The 20,017-nt window shown below is 44.5% G+C and overlaps 3 protein-coding genes across 3 annotated transcripts; 2 read left to right on the top strand and 1 right to left on the bottom strand.

Annotated features, from left to right (window-relative positions):
• Positions 1-10,528: 10,528 nt before the first annotated feature.
• Positions 10,529-13,895, top strand: LOC127331738 (nucleolar protein 56). The gene is made up of 7 exons (XM_051357922.2): positions 10,529-11,030; positions 11,470-11,627; positions 12,258-12,445; positions 12,533-12,785; positions 12,926-13,074; positions 13,157-13,303; positions 13,418-13,895. Exons 1-7 carry the CDS (start codon positions 10,611-10,613, stop codon positions 13,717-13,719), a joined length of 1,617 nt encoding a protein of 538 aa, XP_051213882.1. The 5' UTR covers positions 10,529-10,610; the 3' UTR covers positions 13,720-13,895.
• Positions 13,896-15,101: 1,206 nt separating this feature from the next.
• On the bottom strand, positions 15,102-17,235 carry LOC127331736 (uncharacterized). Its single transcript, XM_051357920.2, has 2 exons — positions 16,784-17,235; positions 15,102-16,312 (listed from the first exon to the last, which is right to left on the bottom strand). Exons 1-2 carry the CDS (start codon positions 17,168-17,170, stop codon positions 15,287-15,289), a joined length of 1,413 nt encoding a protein of 470 aa, XP_051213880.1. The 5' UTR covers positions 17,171-17,235; the 3' UTR covers positions 15,102-15,286.
• A 166-nt stretch (positions 17,236-17,401) lies between these two features.
• On the top strand, positions 17,402-19,266 carry LOC127331737 (elongation factor 1-beta). The gene is made up of 6 exons (XM_051357921.2): positions 17,402-17,582; positions 17,808-17,924; positions 18,006-18,081; positions 18,427-18,529; positions 18,664-18,777; positions 18,872-19,266. The coding sequence occupies exons 1-6, from the start codon at positions 17,497-17,499 to the stop codon at positions 19,033-19,035; spliced, it is 660 nt and encodes a 219-aa protein (XP_051213881.1). The 5' UTR covers positions 17,402-17,496; the 3' UTR covers positions 19,036-19,266.
• The last annotated feature ends 751 nt before the right edge of the window (positions 19,267-20,017 follow it).

Genomic DNA, 20,017 nt, shown 5'->3' with positions numbered 1-20,017 from the left:
TCACCACTGCAGTAAATTGTCGACAATATAAGAAGCAAGATAGACAAAAACATCGAGAGCAAAACAACAAGAAACAATAGGGAACTTACGAGCTGACGAGGGCATCATCATATGAATTGAAAGCCACCTTCCTATCTGAAGGACCAACTTCTTCGGCTTTGGAGGTGTCGGAATCTTCGACTTCATCCCTTTTCTTCTTGTTCCTTGGCGAAACAGTGGAAGGAAGGGAGTGTGTCGAGGCAGTAGCCTCAGACTCAGCTTCTTTTTCAGAGGAAGCCGCGGATTTGTGAGAACCCGCGACTTCACTCTCAGGGCGTGAGGTACCTTGGCTGTCATCATCGACAACGGTACGATCTTCAACTTCTCCACCCTCAGGAAGAGGAGGAAGAGAAGCAAGAACGGGGTGGTTCTGAGAAAAAGAAAACGTATCGATAAAAAGGAAGTTATGCAAAAAGCTAGAAAGATAGCAGTCGACAAATAATAAAACTCGACAAGACAATATAGCGACTAAGAAGAAAAATTACCTCGGGAAGGGGATTGGCGCCACTATATGGCGTAATGCGGCAAGAGGATGGAATGGTATCCTTCTTGCTGAGCGATGAGATTCTTCGGATAAGCTTCTCAAAATCCTTCAGAGGAAGGTCTTTTGAGAGCCTATCGACGTCTTTTTCACCAACATACTTCTAGAGGGGATTCTTGCGAGCCTGGAGAGGCTGCACTCTAATCCTAAGGAAATACGCCGTGATCTCAATACCTGATAGCTCTTTGTCGCGGGTGTTTTGTAGCTCATGGATGCGAGTCATTAGTGCTTCTGTCGCCAACTTCTCAGCTTCAGTAGATTCAGCATCCCAAGAACGGCGGCGAAGGATTTTGGCTTCTCCGTCAAAAGGGGCGATGTTGTCCTCCACTAGATTGGAGCTTTCTTCATGTACATACAGCCACCTCTTCTGCCAACCTTGGACGGAGTCGGGGAATTTGACGTCGAAATATTCGACGTCAGAACGAACACAGATAACAACGCCGCCAATATTGTAGGCGACGTTGTGGGAGCCATTACGGCGGAGACAGAAGATACGCTTCCACTGAGCCCAATTAGGTTGGACTCCGAGGAAGCACTCACACAATGTGATAAAAATCGACACGTGGAGGATAGAATTGGGCGTCAACTGATGCAGTTGAAGCCCATAGAGAAACAGAAGACCCCGAAGAAACTCGTGGATTGGGGGAGAGAGACCTCGGATGAGGTGGTCAACGAAACTGACCCGATACTCGATTGGAGGCGTTGGATAGCTCTCCTCCTTGGGGAAGCGGAGCGAGTTTTCCTTCTTGCTGAACCCCAGCTTCTTCAGCAAGTTGATGTCTTGGGCAGAGATCTTAGATCTTTCCCACTCAGCGCTCCCCAGATCCGCTGTCGCCATCTTCGACTCCGGAGTGCTATGCCTAGTCAAATGGATGCGAGGAGGCATCAATGAGTGTGGCGGCGAAAGGTGTGAGTGTGGTGGAGCGCTTGGAGCAACGGGAGTAATGGAGGATTTTGCAGAGGAGAAGCAGAGGTGCGGCGCGAGCGAAAGGGCTGAAGGAGGAAGACGATGCCTTTATATAGAGGTGCGGTGAATCCACGCGCCGTTGGATTGGAAAGATTGAGGGACAGATGGTGTACACGTGGACAAGGGGTAAAAAGTAATTTCATTCAGATAAGAAAGAACAGGAGCTACAGTACGTGCGCCAGAAAAAGCGGAGGACGTGTGTCCCCCACTTGCACGACGTGTCAACTTGATGGGTAATTTGGGTCCGCAAGGCAGAGAGAGAGCAGTTCTCGCGTTTTCCCGGTACAGCGGTCGTGGCTATCATCAGCAGTGATGTCACCTTGGCAAGAGAAAAGTTCGGCTAAGCAGCTTCATAAAACGGCGACAGCAGGAGATTGTGGATTATCTCGAGAACCTTTGATCAAATACAAGTTTTTGATCAAATGCTCGGGGGCTACTTTAAAAAAAAAGCTCGAGAAAGACAAAATAGAAATGGCGAGAGCCTATGATCAAAAACAAGTATTTGCTCATAGCCTCGGGGGCTACTCCCATCAGGAGCGCTGTTCGCGCACCCGAGAGATTTGAAAACTTCGAGAGAGAGGAAAATATAGCAACATAAGGCGTGGAGCCTACACCCAAGCACAAGTCCTTGGCTGTAGCCTCGGGGGCTACTCCCATCGGGAACGCTGTTCGCGTGCCCGATGAAATTATAAAAAAGAGAAGAAAGAAAGAAGAAGAAAAAGTGAACGTATTTCGAGTTATATAAATAACTCTACATATACTCCCATCGGGAGAGCAATATAAGTCATCCGCTGACTCAATAAAATGTGCTATTCCAACAGCCGAAAAAGCACTCGACAATATATTCTCAGAGCGCCAAAGTTGCGATCAATCTCTGAATGCCGCAAAACTTTGCAAAGGTAAGACCCCAGATCCGTTCTGCGTGGCGTGGCGTGGCGCCGTCTCTGACGTCGGTTTGCTACTTTTTTCCGTATCAACAGATACGAAGAAAAATCCTATCGGACGCGTTAGGTACCCGATAAATATGACTGGGACTCGACAGAATGGTAAGACCTTAAGCGGCACCTGTCGAAGTTTACACCAGTATCCCGAGATCATGTCCAGGGACGTGATCTTGAAGTAGGTTTTTGCGGATTGCCACTAGAGCAGTTAACTAGTACCTGATCCGTCAGATGAACTAGCCCCAACTACCATTATCCCTGTACAATATATAAATTCGTATGCAAAGATGTATGGTAAAGTTCAGAGTTATCGAATAAATATAAAGGTGGAGATTTTCCCTGACTCTGCGATTCAAGCAAAATCTCGGGGGCTACTGACATAGGCATCCCCAATGGGCCTGCCGAAGATGGTACCCGGGGTTTACTGAAGGCCCACGACCCGAAGGATAAGAAGAATCGGAAGCCCAAGTTGCTAGTTAAGGAAAGCTAGAGTTGTATTAGGAGAGAACACTTGTAATATTGCGGGATGAGTTGGAAACCCTCCCGGACTCTGTAACTTGTGTATCACGAATCCCTCGGCTCCACCTTCTATATAAGGGGGAGTCGAGGGACAAAGAAAGCATTGATTCATTGTCTCACAAACCCTAGTTTTCATATCGTCGAGTACTTTTCGGCTGAAACCTTCGAGATCTACTTGCCCTCTACTTCTAACTAAAACCCTAGTCTACAACCCGTAGGCATTGACAAGTTAATACCTTGTCAGGTGACACTCCTTCCAACCTTTGCTTTCACAAGCCATGGCTAACCGAATCCTCGGGTGCCTTCCAACAATCACATACCATGAAGGAGTGTCTATTTATTTTAGTTTTATTTAGATGACACTCCTCCCCACCTTTGCTTTCTCAAGCCATGGCTAACCGAATCCTCGGGTGCCTTCCAACATTTCACATACCATGGAGGAGTGTCTATTTGTGATTAATTGGGGCTGGGAACCCCGTTGCCAGCTCTTTTTGCAAAATTATTGGATAAGCGGATGAAGCCACTAGTCCATTGGTGAAAGCTGCCCAACAAGATTGAAAGATAAAACACCACATACTTCCTCATGAGCTATAAAACATTGACACAAATAAAAGATGATAAATTTTGAATTGTTTTAAAGGTAGCACATGAAGTATTTACTTGGAATGGCAGAAAATACCATGTAGTAGGCAGGTATGGTGGACACAAATGGCATAGTTTTTGGCTCAAGGATTTGGATGCACGAGAAGCATTCCCTCTCAGTACAAGGCTTTGGCTAGCAAGGTTATTTGAAGCAAACACGAGTATGAACCTAAGACAAGAAACTTACATAAGAACATATTGCAAGCATTATAAGACTCTACACTGTCTTCCTTGTTGCTCAAACACTTTTACCAGAAAATATCTAGACCTTAGAGAGACCAATCATGCAAACCAATTTCAACAAGTTCTACGGTAGTTCTCCACTAATAGGTTCAAACTACATGATGCATGAGATTAAACATGATCTACTTGAGAGCTCAAAACAATTGCCAAGTATCAAATTATTCAAGACAATATGAGGCATTTCCTATTTCCAACCAAATAGCAATAAATGCAATAGCTTCCAACTTTTACCATTGAACATTAAAAGTAAAACGAAGAACACAAGTGTTCATATGAAAAAGCGGAGCGTGTCTCTCTCCCAAACAAGGATTGCTAGGATCCAAATTTATTCAAACATAAACAAAACGAAAATAAAACCACACAAACGCTCCAAGTAAAGCACATAAGATGTGACCGAATAAAAATATAGTTTCAATAGAAGAAACCTGATAAATTGTTGATGAAGAAGGGGATGCTTTGGGCATCCCCAAGCTTAGACGCTTGAGTCTTCTTGAAATATGCAGGGATGAACCACGGGGGCATCCCCAAGCTTAGACTTTTCACTCTTCTTGATCATATATCATCCTCCTCTCTTGACCCTTGAAAACTTCCTTCACACCAAACTTCTCATAAATTTCATTAGAGGGGTTAGTACTAATTTTTTTTTAATCCACTTTAGTCCTGTAGTGACACATTACAAGAACTCAATAAAACATTAGCTACAGCTCTCCACGTCTAGAAAGCCTTGCTTAAAGTCCACAAGAGACAATGCAAAAAAACAGAGACAGAATCTGCCAAAACAGAATAGCCAGTAAAGACGAATTTTTAAGAGGTACTTCCGTTGCTCAAATCAGAAAACTCAAAACTAATGAAAGTTGCGTACATATCTGAGGAATACGCACGTAAATTGGCAGATTTTTCTGAGTTACCTACAGATAACCCTGCCCAAATTCGTGACATATAGAAATCTGTTTCTGCGCAGAAATCCAAATCTAGTATCAACCTTATATTAGAGACTTTACTTGGCACAACATTGCAATAAAATAAAGATAAGGAGAGGTTGCTACAGTAGTAACAACTTCCAAGACACAACAAACTAGTAGCAAAATAAATTCATGGGTTATCTCCCAAGAAGTGCTTTCTTTATAGCCATTAAGATGGGCTCAACAATTTTAAGGATGCACTCACAAGAAATAAGAGTTGACGCAAAAGAGAGCATCAAAAAGCAAGTTCAAAACACATTTAAGTCTAACCCACTTCCTATGCATAGGAATCTTGTACACAAATAAATTCATGAAGAACAAAGTGACAAGCGTAGGAAGAGAAAACAAGAGTAAATTCAAAATTTTCAGCATGTAGAGAGGTGTTTTAGTACCATGAAAATTTCTACCACCATATTTTCCTCTCTCATAATAATTTTCAGTAGCTTCATGAACAAACTCAACAATATAACTATCACATAAAGCATGCTTCTCATGATCCATAAGCACATAATTTTTATCAAGCTTAAAAATAGTGAGATTAAAACTTTCAAACCCACTTTTATCAATAATATAACAAGATGATTGATCAATCTCAAGAGATATGTGACTCATAGATAAATTCAAGAACTCTCCAATCCCATTTTCATTAGTAGTACAATTAATATTATCAAGTAACATAAGACCATCATCTAGAGCTTTATCATAAATATTTGCTACGCAAAACTCTTTAGTACCATGCATTTCGATATCAGGCACAAACAAAGCATTATCATAAGATTTATCAAAATAGCATGGATTATCATAGATAACAGTAGCATAATTTTTCTCACAAGTTTTACTCATAGGGAATATTTCAAGAGAATCCACAGGAACATAACATTCATCCTCTTTTGGTAAGCATGGAGGACAATCAAATAGTGTAAGAGATAAAGAGTTACTCTCATTAGAAGGTTGGCATGGGTAGCTAATCCATTCTTCCTCCTTTTGTTCATCACTCTCCTCTGCTTTTTCATCCAATGAGCTTTCAGGTTCATCAATTTCTTCTTCCACAGGTTCCTGCAAATTGTGAGTGCATTCTTGTGCATTAATGAGTCTCTCTTTATAATCAATAATATAAGGATTATCGCTGTAACTTTCTATGCAAAAATTAAGGATAGAAGAGACATAATCTTTAAGGTCCTTACAAACAACACAAGTTTCATAATTTTTAACTATGAAGGATTCGATCTCAGAGGCTCCCATAAATAAGACAAATTGTTCTACTTCTTCGAACCCAAGATGAATATAGCTATTCCAATTATAGTTCTTAATTAAAACTTCTTCACTAAAGCCACATTGGAATTTAAGATGTTTAGTATCCTGTTGAGAGCAATAGTTTATATCATGGCGTTTAAGCAAGATTTTAGCAATTGTATTCAATTTTTCTATCACAGCACTCATGACTTTACCCGTTCTTGATTCTCTATAATTATTATATATTTCAATAAGCTCCAAATAGGTTGTGGGTTCTCCCATAACAACAATTTTTAATTTTTCGGTTTTTCAAATTTTTATGGATTTTCGAGTATGTAAGAAAACAAGACAAAAACAAACTAGACAAAAGTAAACTAAGTAAAATAATACTAGACAGAAATAAACTAAGCACAAATAAACTAGACAAAAGTAAACTAAGCAAAACAAAATAAAATAAGATAAAAACAAAGAGAGAGGTAGAGTGTACTCCCCGGGTGAACTTATGAGTAGAGCTATGCCTCCCCGGCTACGGAGCCAGAAAATAGTCTTGATAACCCACAAGTATAGGGGATCGCAACAGTCTTCGAGGGAAGTAAAACCCAAATTTATTGATTCGACACAAGGGGAGGTAAAGAATACTTATAAGCCTTAACAACTGAGTTGTCAATTCAGCTGCACCTGGAAAAGCACTAGTAACAGGGGTGATGTGAAAGCAGCAGTAATATGAGAGCAATAGTAACAGTAACACAGCGATGTAGCAAGAATACGAAGGCAATGACACCAGAAAATAGTTGATACTACTTCCAATGACATATAGAACGAGTATATGATGATGAGAGATGGACCGGGGTTCCCAGCGATCTACACTAGTGGTAACTCTCCAATAACAAGTGACACGTGTTGGGTGAACAAACTACAGTTGGGCAATTGATAGGATTGAAAGCATTAAGACAGAACATCAAGATTATTAATCATGTAGGCATGTTTTCCATATATAGTTATACGTGCTCGCAATGAGAAACTTGCATAACATCTTTTGTCCTACCAGCCGGTGGCAGCCGGGCCTCTTGGGAATCTACTGGAAATTAAGGTACTCCTTTTAATAGAGCACCGGAGCAAAGCATTAACACTTGGTGAAAACATGTGATCCTCATATCACAGCCTTCCCCTCCGGTTGTCCCAATTTCTGACACTTTGGGGCCTCGGGTTTCGGACAGCAATATGTGCAAACAACTTGTAGATACAATCTAAGCAATAATTATAGAGCTTAAATCTAAGATCATGCCACTCGGGCCCTAGTGACAAGCATTAAGCATAACAAGATTGCAGCAACAATAACTTCACAAACTTTATAGATAGACTAATCATAATGTATCATCCATCGGATCCCAACAAACACAACACCGATTACATCAGATGGATCTCAATCATGTAAGGCAGCTCATGAGATCATTGTATTGAAGTACATGGGAGAGAGAGAGTACCAACTAGCTACTGCTAGAACCCGTAGTCCATGGGGGAACTACTCACGGAGCATGTTGGAGGCGGTGGCGTTGATGGAGATGGCTTCCGGGGGCACTTCCCCGTCCCGGCGGCGTGCCGGAAAAGAGATTCTGTCCCCCGAATTGGAGTTTCGCGATGGCGGCGGCGCCCCTGGAGTCTTTCTGGAGTTTCGTCAATTCGTATCGTGTTTTTAGGTCGAAAGGGGTCTTATAGGCGAAGAGGCGGCGCAGGAGGGGCACCAGGGCGCCCTCCCCATAGGCCGGCGCGGCCAGGCCTGAGACCGCGCGGCCCTATGGTGTGGGGGCCCCAGGCCTCCCCTCCGACTCTCCTTCGGTGTCCTACTCCGTCTCGGTGAATTATGATGTTTGGTCTTCGTTTCGTCGAATTCCGAGAATATTGCCCGAACAGCCTTTCTGGAACAAAAAACAACAGAAAACAGGAACTGGCACTTCGGCATCTTGTTAATAGGTTAGTTCCGGAAAACGCATAAAAACATTATAAAGTGTGAGCAAAACATGTAGGTATTGTCATAAAACAAGCATGAAACATCAGAAATTATAGATACGTTGGAGACGTATCAACTCCCTGCAATCTTGAATTAATAATTAACAGAGCATAACCATAAGTACTTTTACATGGTGTTTCAATATAAAATATACTACCTTGACCAAATAACATCATCACTTCGGTCACGTGACGAACATAGCACATACATTCACTTTATCCCTAGTGATATAGCAAAAGAAAGGCAAAGCCATAATACATCATGGATTTGTTGTCACTATTCAATCACTAAAACCATGCTACTCTATCTAACACACATATCCCCACACACGTTTTGCGTACAAATTGAATCAGAACCAATACTTAAAAACGGGGTACATAATATGCATCTATCAGTACATATTGCACAAAGTAGAATCAAATCTCATAGTACAATATCTTGACAAAGAATAAATGCAAGTGGTGTGATGAGGACGACTTGCTCGCTTACGAGAGGCAGCTCATGTCACTTGTTGATGCTTGCCCAAACATATTCAACAGCCTCACACAACTACCGTGTCCGTGTGGATCAAACTCTACTCTGCTTTCCTCTTCTCCTCTCCACGCTACAGTGTCCGTGAGAGGCGAAAAGGAGAAGCCTTGTTTCCCCAGTCTTTCCTTCGGCCAGACCGCCAGTTCCCCCCCTCTCCGTCGGCTGCTTCAGCGGCGGGAGAGTGGGGGAACCGCGGATATGCGCTTCCGGCCTGTAGATAGTAGGGGTCTTGTGTCGGTCGGCGACGTTTTGGTGGCAGAGGCGATGCCGGCAAGAATAATGATGCCTCAACTCAATCTCCATTGCGGCGGCGCTCTCCATGGCGGCGCCAGAGAGCTGGAGGCCGAGTCTACCCATGGATCAGGTGGATCTATGGGTCTAGGTTTCCTGGGGGGTCGGCGCGGCGACGACATCTCCTCTCCCTTGGATTTTGTCCTCCGGATTCGTCGCTGTGGCTGCGGTCACTCCAACACCGCCATGGAGCTTGGGAGGTCCTGTACAGGAGTAGCGCCGGTGCTAGTCGCCGACAGGCTCTAGAGGCTGGCTTGGCCGATGCGGGTTGTGTGGAAGCGGGCGGGCGACGCGGTGGTTTTCCATCGACCTTGTCGATCGGCTCCGGTGGCGTCGCGACTCGGACGAGCTTGGGGCTCTCCCCGGCCAATGTTCCCCAAAGTAAGCAATCCCGTCGGGCGCGGCGGGTGCGGATTGATGTCCACAAAGTAGCGGTGTCTGCGAGGGTTCTCATCTGAGTTCTGGCATGTGGTGGCCATCTCCTTCCCTTCCGGCGTCTTCGGCGGCGGCGGCTGCAGGAGGTGCTCGTCTTTGTGCTGCACAAAGATCTTCAGGGCCTCTTTGTAATTTTCTTCTTCTGCAAGGTGTTTTGTGCAAAGTGTCAGCACAGCTGGTGTTTCTGGCGTGTTCGTGAGGTTTCTACGATGTAACCAAGTGATATTTTAATATATATACGCGGTAACTTTCCTAAAAAAATAGCCTCACACATCTCAAGCTAGAGAATTAGAGACTAGGTGAATAAGATTTCCATACGATTTTTAGTCTATCCAAGCGGCTGGAGTTCCTCCGCTTAGTCAACTTCGATGTGGGAATTATGTCTTTGCTAGAAGTGGAACACCAGCAACTCCGTGAGCTTGAGATTCTCATGTGTTATTTGGAAAGGGTTGATCTGAATTGGCTACCAAACCTCACAAAGCTGACCATTTCATATTGGATCGCTCGACATGATCCTTTCTCTTTTGCTTATGTCCCACTACTCCAGACTCTAACTCCAAGTTAAGTTGCACACGAAGAAGATGCTCAAGTTAAGTGAACTGCTTGAGCAAAGCCATCGTAAGTGAGCTGCATTTGAACTTTGAAAGCGAAAAGATCTGGGTTAAATCTGAAGGTCCAAGAGAGTTATGGCCGGTGTTCCACATGCTAAGGTTTGTGAATTTGGCTGACCATTCAGAAGAATGTGATTCAGCTCATTCCGGAAGGTGCACCTTCCCTAGAGGAGCTATGCTTAAGGGTTTGGAATAGGTGTGAAATGGCATGGGATGAGGAGGAATGAAGGAGTTTGAGTTTAGTAAGGCGATTTAGCGGCGGTGGCGCTGGCGGTGGTGTCGTTCCTACTCTGGCCGATATAGGCGTGAACGTTGAGGAGAACGCAGTCAGGATGAGAGGAGGAGGAGGTAGACATGGCCGGAGTCAGGATGAGACAAGTGGTGCCGGAATCCTTGGGAAGGGGGGAATCGTTGCTCTTTCTCTCCTTTTGCTCCAGTTTTTTTTCCAGAACAATGTGCTCCAGGTCAGGACGATCGATCGGTCCAATCGGACGGCCGAGGCTTCCCAGAGTCGTGCCCACGAAAACCCGACCATAAATAAGGCCCCGCGAGGCCCATTCCAGCTCTCTCCCTCTCTTTTCTCCTAAAACCCTAGCGCCGCCTCCCAAACCCCTCAGCCAGCCGCCGCCGACGAAGCGCGCGGCGAGATGGCGCTCTACCTGCTCTTCGAGTCGGCGTCGGGGTACGCGCTCTTCCACGCCTACGGCATCGACGAGATCGGGCAGAGCGTGGACGCCGTGCGCTCCTCGGTCCTCGACCTCAAGCGGTTCAGCAAGGCCGTCAAGCTCGCCGGCTTCACGCCCTTCGCGTCCGCCATCGACGCGCTCAACCAGTGCAACGCCATCTCCGAGGGCATCATGACCGACGAGCTCAGGAACTTCCTCGAGCTCAACCTGCCCAAGGTCAAGGACGGCAAGAAGGCCAAGTTCAGCGTCGGCGTCATGGAGCCCAAGGTCGGGTCACACATCACCGAGGCCACCGGAATCCCATGCCAGTCCAACGAGTATGTGCAGGAGCTGCTGCGCGCAGTGCGCCTGCACTTCGACCAGTTCATTGACCAACTCAAGGTGACCGATTTTGTATACGCCCTACTTGCGATATGTTTTATGTTGCATTGTTCAGTAAAAGCTTGAACAGTCTAACATGGGGTGTGAACTTTTCTAGCATAATCATATTCTGTCTTCACATCGTGGTATTAATTGTTTATTGTGGCTGTTGTGTGGGCTCTTGGAGCTTTCTATAGTGGTTGAAGAACTTGTACGCACCGGTGTTCTTGCTTTATATGAACTGGGTGCAGATTTATTATACAATACAGAGTTGATGGGTGCTTGATACAGCAGTCTATTAGTCTAAAGTTACCTACTTTATACAATGAATTGCCTGCAATTGCTCAAATTGGTTGTTGACTTGTTGATTTGCTTTGACTGTTTTAAGCCATCTGGAGGCTAACAATAGTGTTTTCTGGTCTTGTTTGTAAAACTTTGTTCTGTTGGTTTTTGGTTGTAGCCATCTGACCTGGAGAAGGCTCAGCTTGGCCTGGGGCATAGCTACAGCAGGGCAAAGGTTAAGTTCAATGTGAACCGTGTGGATAACATGGTCATTCAAGCGATCTTTCTATTGGATACACTTGACAAGGACGTCAATTCCTTCTCCATGAGAGTGAGGTTCGTTCCTTACCTTTTGCTTAGTTTAACTTTGTGATGCTTTGGTTTTAAATGTTGTAATCTATTATGTTGATGCTAACATAGAAGTCTTCAGAAAATCCTAGATTTTCGTACTAGAATGGACATTTGTTCATCACATGTTCAATTTAGCTGTTGGTATACAGGTGGTGTTGCTTCTTCCGATTATAGGAGTTTAAAAAACAGATGAAAAATTAATAAATTTCGTTTGTATCACCTTTTCTTATATCAATTGTGGCATCATCATAGTTGGTCAGTATGCTATATTTATAAACCCCAAACACTTACATTTTTACACGTTTACTATGTGTGTTATATGTCTGACTATGTTTATGTTTGTTCCATACCCAGTCATGTCACTATCTGGCTTACAGTGACAAGTCTGTTGTACCCTGTAGTATCTTTCACATTATGTCCTGTGATTATGAAAGATCATTTTACTAAGCAATCCTTCTGTATATCCTCTGCTATGCATGTTCTAGGTGGTTTTACTGGCCTTTCTTTTCTTTCAACTATTGTTGACACTGTAACTAGTTTTGAACATTCATTACTGTGGTTATCTGATATGTCAGTTGTTTGGGTGTATTAAATTGTTGCTTAACCACAATGCAGGGAGTGGTACGGCTGGCATTTTCCCGAGCTGGTCAAAATTGTGAATGATAACTACCTTTATGCTAAGCTTGCCAAGTTTGTGGTGAACAAATCTGATTTATCGGAGAAAGATATTCCAGCTTTAGCAGATCTAATTGGAGATGAAGACAAGGCAAAAGAAATTGTTGAAGCAGCAAAGGCATCTATGGGTAACTTAAATGTCCACAATTGTTATTTTTCTTCTCCATAGTTGGGGGAGGTGGGGTTGTTGTTTAACTATCTCGTTTGTATTTCAGGCCAGGATCTTTCACCAGTTGATTTGATCAATGTTCAGCAGTTCGCTCAGAGGGTCATGAATCTATCTGAGTACCGTAAAAATCTATATGAATATCTGGTAACAAAGATGAATGATATTGCACCAAACCTGACGTCATTGATTGGTGAGATGGTTGGAGCTCGGTTAATCTCTCATGCTGGTAGTCTTTCAAATCTTGCAAAGTGTCCTGCCTCTACTCTCCAGATACTAGGTGCTGAAAAGGCGCTGTTCAGGTACTTCATACATGAAAACCTTATGTATTCCAACGTCTTATATTGAAGATGTGCTCTCTTATTTTTTTTGTTATCCTTCTACTCAGTTTTTTCCTTTATGTTTCTGAAATCTTGTGATTGATTTCTTAATTTTACTACAGAGCCCTGAAAACACGTGGAAACACACCAAAGTATGGTCTCATCTTCCACTCATCTTTTATTGGTCGTGCATCAACTAAGAACAAGGGAAGAATGGCTCGGTACCTGGCAAACAAATGTTCCATTGCTTCCCGCATTGACTGCTATTCAGGTTAGTTGAAGGACTTCAACCAAATGTTACACATTCTGATTCCACTTCCTGATTATTTTTCTCATTGGTTTATGAATTCCAGATATGAGTAGCTCCATTTTTGGTGAGAAGCTGCGAGAACAAGTTGAGGAAAGACTGGACTTCTATGACAAGGGTGTTGCACCACGTAAAAACCTTGATGTGATGAAAGCAGCTATTGAGGGCTTGACAAACACGGAGGATGATGACGGTAAGGATACATCTATTTGTTTGTTAGTCTCCCAATCACTTGAACCTCAAGTCATGTTTTTCAGTCCACATTAAACTGTTGAGCTAACACCATGCACCATTAATTCTTTTGCAGGCAAAGAGAATGGTGAGGCATCTGCTAAGAAAAGTAAGAAAAAGAAGTCTAAGGCTGAGGCTAATGGTGATGCAATGGACGTTGACAATGTTGTGGCTGAAGCTGAAACCCAAACAGAGAAGAAGAAGAAAAAGAAGCACAAGCTTGTTGAGGCACAGGACGAAGAGATGCAAGCCAATGGTGATGATGAAACCCCTAAGAAGAAGAAAAAGAAGAACCGTGATGCTTCCGAGTCTGTTGATCCCAAGACAGGCACTGAAGGGAAGAAGAAAAAGAAGAAATCCAAGACAGATGACGAGTAGTACTAGTTTAGCGCCTACGTATCAAGTATGGAGTGTTGAACTTGATAATGAAGGATCAAATTTTTGTACGACAATAGATCCAACCGTGCCTGACTGTTTAAGTATGTACTCTTTGAGCCCTTGATGAGGTTTGTAATGTAGCTTGCATGGATTGAAGCGGCGAAGCTGTTGCACTAGTTCCTTGGTTCTCTGTTTCTGCCTTTTTATGTTCAGGTATCTGAGCCTGATGTTTGTTGAGGATAGCGTTAGCTTTTGAATGGCCTACAAATTATCTCATTGTTTGCTAGTTGCTGCGTCATGTTACCAGCTCTGTTGAGGTCAAAAGGGCTCAGTCGCTTTAGGTCGAAACAGTTTCATATATTTATCTTCTGATGATTTTGCAACTAGACCGTACTCATGTCATTACAGAAAGTATGATGAGGGTCTGTAAGGTTCTGTTTGATTCATGAATTAAAAATTAATATATCGGATCCTTGTGGTCATTTAGTGTGCTTTTTCATACATTTTCTTCGGATGATTTTGCAACTAGCCCAGATGACAATTTTTTGCTAGCCCATATGAAATTTGTCAATTCGGCATTGCTGGTCAGCGGTCACTGAAGGAGAAATGATGAGGCCAGAGTTTACTGGGTCCTTCCCATTTGCTTCTCTTCGTTCATTGAACTCTCAATCACTTAATTTCATGTGTGTAAAGTTTATCTTTGAATTTAGCAGGAAAAGAGAATGGTGGTCAAAAAGAGAGAATGGTGGCACATCTGCTAAGAAATAAGAAAAAGAAGAAAGGGCGGAGGCTGATGGCCACGCCACGGATCTTGATAACCTTGTCGAGGCCACTGCATCAGAAGCTGAACTTGAAACTGAGAAGATAAAAAATAGAACAAGCTTGAGGAGCCCCATGTCATGAGATGCCTGCCAATGGCCAAGCCTCCCAAAAACAAGAAAAAGAAGAAGCGTGATGCTTCAGTGGATGTTGAGCCTAAAACGGTCACCAAAGGGAAGAAGCAGAAGTCCAGAACCGAGGGTGACGATTAGACTATAACCTCTCTGCACTGCTTCATGAAATTAAACATCTAGTATCTGATTTATGCATAGGCATGGATCTAATTTGGTCTCAACTGTTGAAGCCTTCACCACAGGGTGGTGCGGATGACATTTTCAGGTCTCTAAAGTAGATGATCATATATTCAGGAAGCCTTCCAAATATTACCATTGTCTTCTGCTGTTTTGTTTTACTGTTTTGTGATTCATATAATGAGTTGCCCTGTTGCATTGTACTGATAGTGTGTTGGGTTTTTGTTCTTGAACGAAGATGTTCTGATTGAGCACTTGAGAATAGCTATGATGTGTGTTCCGTGGGGAAAATAAGATGACATCGCTGGTGTCTGGTTTTGACGAATCTTCTTTCTCTGCTGCACTGGAGTTTGCATTGAAACTAAACTTTCAAAAAGAAAACGCAGCTACATGCACTCACTCACATAGGTCTTCCTTCTTCTGGTTAGGTATTCCTCATGACCGTCATGTGATTTCTTGACAATGTACCGCCATAACGGCTAGAGTAAGCTAGAAAATCATTTTAGTTCCAGAGGTAATGGACTACTACTATGTTTGCTCTTCCTGCTAGCTGTTCCTTCATTCTTGACTGAAATACTGGGTTGCAGAGGTGCTGAAATAATATGTTTGGTGTTCCTGCCTTTTCTCCCTACCTTGTGGACTGAAATACTGCGTTTGCTCTTCCTGCCATTTGTCCATTGCTTCTGGACTGGAACACCCTGCTCGTTTTTCCTACTCTTCGTCACTTCCTTCAGGACTGAAACACCCTGCTTGCTCTCATTACTCTTCATCCCTTCCTTCAGGACCTGTTCCACTTCATGAACAACGCCAAGCCGCCCGAACCATCCCGCAAGCAACTGCGAAGGCTCTTGACCAATTACAGCGCCATTTTCTTCAAGCTCTGCCAGAAACTCCAGTGCTCCTTCCAGCCTGTTGACCTTCTCGTACGCGCCCAATACCAATGAGACACACCTGTCACACGGCTCCAGTCCAGCACTTCTCATGTTCCGGGTCACACAGACAGCCTCATTGATCTTATTAGTGAGGCAGTAAGCGTTCACCAGGAGTGCACACAGCTTCGTGTCGGGTACCGTCCCTGCGAACTGTACGGCGTCGAAAACTCGCTGCGCCCCTTCTGAATCGCCTTTGTATGAGTATGCTCTCAGCAAAGCCTTGTAAACCTCTTTCCCCGCAAAGATCTGCTGATCCTCTGTTACTTTGATTAGATCTTCTGCTTGGTCCAGCATGTCAGCTCGGATGTAAGCCATGATCATCGAGCCATAAGCACGTTTATCGAGCGGCAGGCCAAGCAGCACGATCTCCTCGAAGCTTTCCTTCGCGCGTGCGAGATCTCCGGCCTTGCTGTACATGTCCACCAGCGCGGTCAGCATGACCTGGTCGCAGGGGAGACCTCTGGCTTTCATGGCATGGAATGCTTCCTCGGCTTCCCTCAACAGATTTTGCTTGCCATAGATTTGTATCAACTTGGTGTAGTCGCGCACGTTTGCTTCGAACGAATCCTCCATCAATGCATACTCCAGTACCTACCAAACATGCAGTCGATTTTGTAAGGTTACATTGCAGATATGAGATAACATTATGCTAACAGTCACCAATGATGCAGAGTTGCAGACCATGACTTCACACATCCCTAGTTCAATCTTTAGAAAAGGGTACAGTTCAGAACTTCATAATTTTCTAATCAACACATGCGGAAAAGATACAAGTAAGCAAAGATTCAGTCTCTGTTCATTCCCCAAGAACAAATTTGCAACCTTTGGGTAGCTGTGGTGTCAAGTGTCAACACAGCAACACTCATTTCAATCAAGCATTTCCTCAAAAGGGAGCAAACTGCAGTTATCTTAATTACTTGATAAACATGAGAATCAATACTTCCTAGGTGGTTCTAGCACTTCAGAAACCATTCCTGACCACAAAGCCAGCAAACACACCATGCAATTTCCATTTGCTCCAGAAATTCAGCAACGAGACTGGCAGAGAAAATGCCAACTGACCTCGGCAAGAAGCGGGCTCTCCATGGCCTTGAGCTCCTTGAGGACCAGCAGCCAGTCGGCCCTCTTGGGCTTCATGGCCTTCACCCAGAACGCAAGAACCACGCCGAGATTCTCACCGTGAGGAGACAGGGACACGATGCGCGGCATCAGCGCCCTGCAGCGGTTGGGAAGCTTCGGGGACAGGCCGCGCAGCGCCTGCTCGTGGGGCTCCGACAGGCCGGTCCCGAGTTCATCCCACCTGAACCGCGGCGCCTCCTCCGCCTCCGCCGCCCGAGGCCGCGCCTCCGCTCCACGGCTGCACGCGCACTGAGAAGGCGCCCTCGCGGTGCCGGCGCTGGATGCTCGCGTGACCCGCGAGTAGAAGGCTGGGGCGGCGAGCGACACCATTGGAGCTCGCCGGAGAAGACGACTGGGAGCCGAGCAAGCAGAACAGGGACTCTATCCGATGGGAAGATCGAATCTGAGCCGTCCGTCGGCGCGAAATCCGATCGGACGGCGGTGGTGGCTCTGTAGCTTTCCGAGGGAATATCCGGACCGTAGATGCATCATCGCACGGGCGCGCGCGGCGTGGGCCCACCCCAGCCCGCCGCCAGGTATATATAGGGCGGCCCTCGCGGCCTCGCACGCTCCTCTCGATCTCTAGGGTTTTGGGATTTTAGCCTCCGCCGCCGCCGCCGCCGCCGCACGCGAATTCGACGAGCTCGCCGGATCCGATGGCCGTGACCTTCTCCGAGCTCCACACCGCCGAAGGGCTCAAGGCCCTCGAGGCGCACCTCGCCGGCAAGACCTACATCTCCGGGTGAGCGCGGTTTGCCTAACTTGCTTCCGTAGGCGGTCAGATCTGGTGGTTCGTACTGGTCTGCAGTGGATTTGCGTAGATTTGAACTGATCGGCGCTTGCGATTGCGATTGGCTGTGATGTGGGTTGTTCTCTCTTTCGCCTCGGATTCGGCGAATCTGGTGATCTGATTTTGGTAGTGCGCTGCCGTGTTTGCTCACTAGTAGTGTTCGTTGTGCTTCTGCAGCGATGGGATCAGCAAGGACGACATCAAGGTGTTCGCGGCGGTGCCCACCAAGCCTGGTGCCGAGTTTCCTAATGCTGCCCGCTGGTATGACACCATCGCCGCGGCTACCGCTGCAAGGTACGATCTGTAAAGCTTGCTCCTCTACCGCCAGAGATATCTGGATGGATGGTTGCTGAGTATTGTGTTTGCTGGTTGCAGGTTCCCTGGCAAGGCTGGTGGTGTGAGTGCATCATCCGCTTCTGCTGCGTCTGCTCCTGCTGCTGCCGAAGCTATGGTTCGCTACTATACTACCCTGCTGTGTCAATTACTTCGTTCTGATGTTGACTAATTGAGCCTGTTCATGTTATTATTTGTCCTCAAAGATTTCATAGTAGTTAACTTACTACACCATAGCTGATGTACTCTATGCTGCTAGAATTTCATTATATGGGAATGATACTCTTGTTTAAATAGTAGAGTTGTAAGCCTTCCATGCTCTGGATGCTTTACGCAATTGATTGTTTGCCAAAATTACTGTGTCTGTTATCTGTTTATGAATGGTCATTGATCTTTTCTGCATTCTAATGTAATGATTTTGCCATATTGACATTGTTTTGTGTTGTGTTTGACCTTCTTACAGGATGTTGATGATGATGACTTGGACCTGTTTGGTGATGAGACTGAGGAGGACAAGGCTGCAGCAGCTGCGCGTGTGGCTGCCAAGCCTGCCAAGAAGAAAGAAAGTAAGTTTAGCCTGTTTGTGTGTGCTTGAATTTTATGCTGAGTGCTAATCTACTAGCATGCCACACTTCTCTAGTATGGGTTATATTAGCACTGTCTGGTTTGTTTTTTTGTGCTAACGGCAAAACTTATTTAGGTGGCAAGTCCTCTGTTCTCATGGACATCAAGCCGTGGGATGATGAGACTGATATGAAGAAGCTGGAGGAGTCTGTCCGCAGTGTTCAGATGGACGGTCTCACTTGGGGTGCATGTAAGTAAATTGTCTCTCTTCAAATCTCCTGTCTCTGATAGAGCACTGATTTAACAGATTCATGGAACTAATTCACTGCTCTTGAACTCTGCAGCAAAGCTTGTTGCTGTCGGTTATGGCATCAAGAAGCTGCAGATTATGATGACGATCATCGATGATCTCGTGTCAGTCGATACTCTGGTTGAGGAAGTACTCCAGGAGCCGCCCCACAATGAGTATATCCAGTCCTGTGACATTGTTGCCTTCAACAAGATATAGAATCTTGGTCTGTACCCTTGTTGCTGCTGGATTCTTCGTACTGGGATTGGTTCTTCTTGGAAGCATTTCAATCCCATTTAGTTACCCCTCTTACAGAAATGCTACTAGTTCTGTTTTTGAGTGATGCCCTGGTCTCGAGTATCTGTTACCTTTAAATAGTTGAATGAATTGCTGAGTGGTTTGTAATGGCGAATACATCTGTCATCTTTAGTAAAATCAATCTCTTGTTTACTGTTGTGTTTATATTTGCCATGTGATTTGGACATACTTGCATTCTGTCTCCTTACTGGAGAACTAGGCATCTGGCCCACTCTGGCTGGTCTCTTTTATTGCTGGTATGAAATGGTCTAGCACCGAGCTTTGTGCCGGTTTAGTTAGCCAATTATTTTGCAATTTTGGCCAGACATGGAACTTGAGGCTGACATATAGATATGTTGATAGATTCTCCCTCATTTCTAAATTACCTTGCGTTTTAGTTTTAGTAAAACAATAGATGGGGGCTGTGCCACCGACTGTTCCTCATAGTTTAAAATAGCGGGCTATCTCATTTAGCCGCAATTTTTTTAGAGCCTATAAAAGGCTATAGCTGGGTTATAGCGAGCTATTCCATTTAGCCTTTTTTTCAAAAATTTAAAATATTTTTGTCATATCTTACCAAAAGACGAGGAAAACTATGACTCAAATACGATTTGTGATACAACTTATTTAACTATTCAAGAAAAACAAGTATTCAGATATTTAACTCACATGTTTTATCTAATTTTACTGAATGCAAATTCAGAAAACAAGAAATAAAAAATCAAAGAGAAGATAAATTCAAAATACAGGAGGTTTAGCGGCTAAATTGGAGGCTAAATAAGGCTATAGCCGGCCATTAGCGGTTTTTTCTCATTTAGCCTACAAAGGGTATAGCTGCAGCGGCAGGTCTCCTAAAAGGCTATAGCGGGCTATTTAAAACCATGTTGTTCCTGCGTGCCCTGAC

The sequence above is a fragment of the Lolium perenne genome, chromosome 2 (assembly GCF_019359855.2).
Source record: "Lolium perenne isolate Kyuss_39 chromosome 2, Kyuss_2.0, whole genome shotgun sequence".
Classification (NCBI taxonomy): Eukaryota; Viridiplantae; Streptophyta; class Magnoliopsida; order Poales; family Poaceae; genus Lolium; species Lolium perenne.
The sequence above is the reverse complement of the archived record's forward strand: the minus strand, read 5'-3'. Positions and strand labels throughout refer to the sequence as shown.

Coding starts and splice junctions, on each gene's coding strand:
- LOC127331736 (XM_051357920.2), bottom strand. CDS start 17,170: ATGGTGTCGCTCGCCGCCCCAGCCTTCTACTCGCGGGTCACGCGAGCA. Junction 16,313..16,783: donor AGAGCCCGCTTCTTGCCGAG/GTCAGTTGGCAT, acceptor CATGTTTGGTAG/GTACTGGAGTATGCATTGAT.
- LOC127331737 (XM_051357921.2), top strand. CDS start 17,497: ATGGCCGTGACCTTCTCCGAGCTCCACACCGCCGAAGGGCTCAAGGCC. Junction 17,583..17,807: donor GGCAAGACCTACATCTCCGG/GTGAGCGCGGTT, acceptor GTGCTTCTGCAG/CGATGGGATCAGCAAGGACG. Junction 18,530..18,663: donor GCCTGCCAAGAAGAAAGAAA/GTAAGTTTAGCC, acceptor AAACTTATTTAG/GTGGCAAGTCCTCTGTTCTC.
- LOC127331738 (XM_051357922.2), top strand. CDS start 10,611: ATGGCGCTCTACCTGCTCTTCGAGTCGGCGTCGGGGTACGCGCTCTTC. Junction 11,031..11,469: donor AGTTCATTGACCAACTCAAG/GTGACCGATTTT, acceptor TTTTGGTTGTAG/CCATCTGACCTGGAGAAGGC. Junction 13,304..13,417: donor AAACACGGAGGATGATGACG/GTAAGGATACAT, acceptor ATTCTTTTGCAG/GCAAAGAGAATGGTGAGGCA.